Source organism: Schistosoma mansoni, chromosome 1 (genome assembly GCF_000237925.1).
Source record: "Schistosoma mansoni strain Puerto Rico chromosome 1, complete genome".
Taxonomy (NCBI): Eukaryota; Metazoa; Platyhelminthes; class Trematoda; order Strigeidida; family Schistosomatidae; genus Schistosoma; species Schistosoma mansoni.
In genome coordinates this window covers 78,093-84,899 of record NC_031495.1, presented here as the reverse complement: position 1 = coordinate 84,899, position 6,807 = coordinate 78,093, and the positions used below count along the sequence as shown (strand labels likewise).

Here is a 6,807-nt window from a genome sequence, read left to right as displayed (position 1 = left end):
ATAAGTGACTACAAAATAACGCTATCTCTTAGATTTATAAATGAAAAGTTTCACTTGGAAACAATAATTTGCATGATATATTTTTAAAAAGATCAAAATGTACTTAGTTTAGAAAGATGACCATTCGTAAATGAGCCCATTATTAGACCTGAAACTCTATTTAACATCAAGTAAATTTTTTTTTCAATGAATGAAAAAACCAAAATCTCAAGACAGTGGTCTATCAGTTAAGTGCCCTGGTGCGAGACTGGTAGGTCCTGGGTTCGAATCTCGCGAGGTGGGATAGTGGATACGCACTGCTGATGAGTCCCATAATAGGACGAAACGGTCGTTCAGTGCTTCCATGCCTTCCATGGTGATCTAGCTTCAATTGCCTCATGATCTCAACTTTGAAAAATACTGAAAACTCCACAAAACCCCTTCTGAAAATAATATAGAAACAACACAAATGCTTTGAAGGTTTTTAGCATTATATAACCATAAACTCATTATTATCATTTAAACTTTGAACATTCTTAGGACATCGACATTGTGAAGTTGATACGATAACTCAGTAAACTGATAGTGGTTCGGAAGAACTCCAGAAAACTACTAGCCAATAATTATTTCTAATATTATATTGTTCAGTCGATTATAGTTAATATACGTAACTTGGCATACAATATCAGCATAACAAAATAAGCAGTGAATAAATCGAAGTCATTCCAGTGGTCTTAGTGGTCTATCGGTTAAGTGCTCTGGTGCGAGACTGGTAGGTCCTGGGTTCCAATCTAGCGAGGTGGGATAGTGGATACGCACTGCTGATGAGTCCTATAATAAGACGAAACGGACGTCCAGTGCTTCCAGGTTTTCCATGGTAGTCTAGATTCAATTGACTCACGCTTTCAACTATGAAAATACTAAATTCTCCACAAAACCCTTTCTGAAGAATATAACAGTCAGCTTTATATATATAAATGATAGATTAGAAACGATATTGTTATGATACACGAACCTTTTCAAACTGGTTAAACAATGATAAGTTAATTGACAATGACCCATATCCAATATTTGTAAACGAATATTTCCCTGTTTTTGATAAATAAAATAGAATGGAATAGATAACAAAAGAAAAAAGGTATTTTCATTTGAGTATAGAAAAAAGATATTTTAATCAGGCAACTCAAATGTATAACAAAGAACATTGATGGTGCACATATTTGACCGAAATACTTCCCTCAAATTAATTTTTTACAACTCATGATATCATGTTCGGAAATACAAAATACAAGTGATTTGCACGGTGACGAAACTCACTGAGATACAATTGAAGGGGTAATTGATTTCCAGTAAATTGTAAACTATTTGATTATTGGACTATGGATCTAGTTCAAAGATTATATAATTAAATAAAATGTCAAATCGATGTATTTAATCCAATCTGTTCATCTAAGAAGTAATAGTATCCCCAAGTTATCAAGTTAGGTGCCAAAAGGTAATCGGCAAGAAACTTTGGACATAAGTTTCGTGTAACCTGGCACTCATGTCAATAAGATAATCTTAAGAGAACTGGTCCTCCTTGATAATTCAGTGGTTAGGGCTTTCGACTTTTAGCCACTATGTCGCAGGTTTAAACTTGACTAACATCAGTTTTCAGAAACGGGTAGTATTACTAGTCCCAGGATTCAGAGTGACTACTAGAAAAATGTATAAATCCATATCTTGTAAGTGAACTAATAAATAAAAATAAATGTATCTTCCTTAAATTCTCTTCTATCAGAAGATGTATTGAATGAATCAGATGATGACAAAAACCTTGATTACCTAAACATTTTGCATGAATAGGTTATGAGTGTCTAACATCTCTAGATGCATAGTGATAATATCAAAAAACTAACTACCATAGTTAAGCGATTTGAGGGATAAAATTTCAATTTCACACAGCGAATCAGAAATTTTGTTCTACAGCTTAACCCTAAACCTAGAAACCATTACTGAAAGCAACAAATTTCCTTCGACTCCCAGTTAGTTCAAAAATATTCTAAGCCAATTTTTATCAGAGATCAAAACGAGATTGATTTAGACAAGCTGCTTATACAATCTTCGTACAAATATGGAGAAAATTTAGCAAATGAAAAGGGTAACGGATTATAAGTACGGAAAATATAAAGAAAGTATGGTGTACGGAATTCCACTGAACCAAAACAACAATGGAAATTCAAATCTATGGAAAGAAAAAAGGAAATGGTCAATAAATAAACAGGATTTTTAGGTGATATTTAAATAATTCAGCAATAAAATCCAACTTAAAGCCTTCTTGTGGAGCTGCTAGATAGTATAGGGAAACCTTGCTAGTTAACTTGGGCGATCGATGAAGATAGGAATAATCCACCACTCTGGTGTAAATCGGATTAAACTGGGATCTATTCTCAGGGCTCTTTCAAAATCTAGCGGGCTTCCCGATGCGTATGCTTATGGACATGAATCGTATAAGTCACGGATAGTGTGATTTATGTATATACGTATGTGCAAAGGGTGTACGCGTGGGTCAGCATAAAGGGACGTTAGCTAAAAAGTGTCCGCCCTATGATCTGAAAGCAAATACTAGGGAGAGGTGATCATCAACCTCCGCTGAAAGAGCGCTTATGCTTATACTTATGTCACGATGTGCAGGAGCGAAAACCTTTGTACCAGCAATGTGCATGTATTGCGTAAGAGACAGTCTATGGTAGAGAATACGTTCTACAAGGCAGGTGATCATTTACCCTCTCCAGTGGGTAAATATACTTACATGTATGCTACTGAATGCATGAGTGAAAACTTGTAAGTTTCCGGTAAATATATAGACTATAATTGCTCATGGTGCAACGCCTATGTGTCAAGACCTGGGGTAACGATTTCCCACGAAATTACAGCCACGTGGTGGATTTATGAGTCTTGAGAAACAGAGAGCCAATCAGCTTCACTGGACAGGGTTTGACCAACTTTAAATACGGCCAAAAATATTTAATAAATACAATGGATAAACAAAGTTTTGATTCATAGAAAATAAAATATTACTTTAATCAATGCTGAACAAAGTGAATTCAATAACTGATCACCAAATGAGGGTTTCTCGAAATTATTAAATTTTTCCAAATTTTTCATAATGATTTCAGATGACTTGTTATTTAACCAATTTAAAGATGATAACTCGGATGCAGTAACAGGAAGATTTATTGGGCATTGTTTATTTGTTGAAGATTTTTGAAAAGTAGAACATCCTCTTAGACGTAAACACTTTAAAGCTTTTAAACAATTCATAGATAATAAATAACTTAATTGGTTAGGAGAGATTTGAGGATTCCAGCTTAAATCCAACTCCGATAAACAGGATACAAATGAATCTGTACATACACACACACACAAAAGAATATTTTAAAAAAATGGACAATGATATGGGGAAAATAATGATCAGTACAGGATAGAATTCAAGAATATAAAATCTACAGACATTAATAATACTGAAGACAATAGTTATATAAATATTTGCGTTTGATTAGTAGTTGACAGTAGAATCCAAGACCAACATTATGTTTTATATATTCGTTTAACATACAAAAATACTGGTACAACTAAACACCAAAATAAATATACGCTATGCACCCAAATGCCCTGGTATTTTCTTCATTTAGCTAGTGATTACTACTTTACACATGGTCCCCAAATGCCCTGGTGCAGCCGGGGGTGAGAAGAGTCAGCTCTCCCTCTTCAAATGCTCTCGTATGGCCACACGTATACAGCTGCTATCAGGGAAGTCCTACTCATTGCCCTCTCGCGGTATCACTGTTGTTTATGAAAGTGAGGGAGAAAAGCGAATGCCCGGCGCTTTAACCGGGTTGGTAGATCCACCCATAGGAGTTGGAAAACCCTGATTTCAAATCAATGGTGCACATGGGCTCCAGGGTCCGGAAGGACCAAACGGTGTATGAACCAATTTTCGGTCACTGGCTACCATGGGACAGAACCTCCTAATGTTGCCCCACTACCTTGTGGATCAGACCTTTCGCTCGAAAGCTCCGGTTTGGGCACCCAGGTAGTATCATAGCCCACACACAAATCAAGTGACTTGTGTGGCTCATATGTATTTATTGCCCCTTCGTACCAATATTTATATATTCAAATAAACAAATAAATAAATGAGACAAAATGAGTATCAGTATAACCGGAAATAAATAAATGAGCTATCTTTGGTGTTGCCTCGACATTAGTCTAGCTGTAAAACGTCGAGTTTACAACGCGTCAATAAGAGCATTTTTGCTCTATGTCTCTTCGAGTTAAGAATGTTTAAAGACACTTTATGCTTGATCACAATTGTTTCCAAAGCAGTACTGGTATTTAGTGACATCATGTTTCAAATGCCTTGTGTGTTTTCAAGTGCAGTAATGATAACTCAATTGATATCATCATCTTGAAAGATCGGTTTTAGGAACTTGAAAAAAATATGTTACAACTGTCATCCTAGCGATTTTCACAGCGTCCATTACTTGTCGACGCAGGAACTTGGTAGGAAAAGTGGAGAAGTGGTTAGCTTATGACGTGCTTCGTCATATGAAATAAAGCTGTATAACGACTGGCACACGTAGATCCATCCTTTCTGGTAGTATTTTTTTCCAAAATTAAAGTTTCTCCAAGTGTACACTACTCTAGTTTGCTTATTTTTACTGATTTATCTGTACTTAATTATACTCTTTTATTCCATTTACGCCCCAACATTTGTGTGCTGTATGATTTATTTTGGTGTACATTAGTACCAATATTTTTTATGTAATAAATGATTATATAAATGAAAAAATTAATCAGTCACTATGGGCACATAGGGGGAAAACATTCATCCTAGATTTAACTGTTAACTACAATTTGCCTATCTTTGCTTACCATGCTAGTGAATTAAGGCTATATCGAGGCAATAAGCACAGTATGTACATATGCCAATTAGAGACTGACCAGTTGCAGTCCTAAAACATCAATGGGAAGATTCAAAAAAACAATACTAAGTGAATTTCAACTTCACCCCATTGCACAAGCAAGTGGCTATCAGGACTCAGTGGCCGAGTGGATGATGCGATGGAGTTTGAAGCGAAAAGTACTGGTTTCGAGTCCCAGAGTGAACATCAACTCTGAGATGCAGGTACATCCAGTTGACGAGTCCCAAATAGGACGAAACGCGCGTCAAACTGGATTCCACTGCTAGCCACTATTCATCTTTGTCTATATTGAAAATATATACCATGATTGAATGAAATTTACCTGTGGACAAACTATGAAAAATTCGTTCATTTTGATAATCATAACAATTTGCATTGATTGTATTAGTACCAAGTGAACATCCAGCTAAATTAAAATAATTTAATTTAGGGAATGCTTTTAAAATAGTTTCAATAAATAGTATCCAACACTTATCATGATTTGTTGATAGGTCATAGTCTATTAAACTAGCATTATCCAAATGATTCTGTTTCATACTACAGCCAAGAAGTGGATTATACGAAAGATTTAAATGCTGAAGTCGTGGCATAAGGACATCCGAGCTAAAAAAAATTCGAAAATAAAAGGGGTGGAAAAAATATTGAAGACAAAATAAGAAATTACTATTATTATAGCAGCTCACGCACAATTGAGTTTGTTCATATCTAATTTGGTTAAGCCCTTTTGTTAACTTATTTAACGGACAGAGTCATTCACACAATAACAATCTATATATACTATTTTACCTTTATTATGTACTCTTGAGCATTACTTACTGCCTACGCATGTATTCATTCTGATAGCCTTACTATTAATCGCTTAATTGATTCGATGATCCATGCATTTCCATTTGCATATATATGTGCATCACTGTACTCGCTGACTCGATCAATCGATCTCTCACTAGCTTGCTTTATGGCACCACTCTTTCATGCTTGCTTGAAGTCCCTGTATTTTGGATATCTGTGTATGGATCAATAATAAACGCAATCAACACTTCGTATTCGCCTTCTGATCTATACACCGTTGGGGCGTTATCGAGTAACGGTTATCAAGACGAACAATATAGGAAGTTTAAGGATAATATCGAATATCGACCAACACACTATCAATCAGAAGCGGTTTTTGTGAATATTATAGTAATTTCAATCCTTGAGATCATGAGTCAATTGAAGCTAGATCACTATGAAAAACCTAGAAGAACTGGACAGCCGTTTTGTCCTAGTATAGGACTCCTCAGCAGTGCGCTTCCACGATCTCGCCTCGCGAGATTCAAACCCAGAACCTATCAGTCTCACACGCGAACGCTTAACCTCTATACCAGTGAACCAGCATCCATTGCAGTCTAGCTTCAATTGACTCATGATCTCAACTATTGAAATTACTATTAATCAGTTGTTGTTCTATATATTTAAAGAATGCCACAGTTTTAATAAAATTGATTACATAATGGTGAAACAGTTTAGTTTGGACCGTTTTCTCAGTTAAAAGCAATTCAAATGACATCATAATACCATTCAACTGTTAGCTTAACTCGTCATACTATGACTCTATTATTTTAAATAATATACGCTACTATGGTATTGTAAGTTAGTCTGAAAGTTATTAAACTTTTTCTCAATAAAAAAGCACATAGATAATATAAGTAAAAATGTATTTCAACACTATGAGATGCTACGTTACACTGTGTGAACTTGCTTGAAAGAATAGTTTATACTGTATAACTGCATGTACTACCACAGTTGAATAGCGACCAAGAATAAATAGTCAGATCCTTTAGACTTTAGATTAAAGATTGTGTTAAAGAGTGGCTAAAGCATT

General features: G+C 35.2%; 1 protein-coding gene across 1 annotated transcript in view; it reads right to left on the bottom strand.

Annotated features, from left to right (window-relative positions):
• Smp_160500 (nalp (nacht, leucine rich repeat and pyrin domain containing)-related) overlaps positions 1 to 6,807 on the bottom strand; it is a gene marked incomplete at both ends in the record, with an annotated part of 63,042 nt that overhangs the window by 29,991 nt on the left and 26,244 nt on the right. Inside the window, 2 exons of the mRNA XM_018792893.1 lie at positions 995 to 1,068; positions 3,040 to 3,295. Of these exons, the coding sequence (XP_018647460.1) occupies positions 995 to 1,068; positions 3,040 to 3,295 (330 nt within the window). The remainder of the gene's footprint in view (positions 1 to 994; positions 1,069 to 3,039; positions 3,296 to 6,807) is intronic.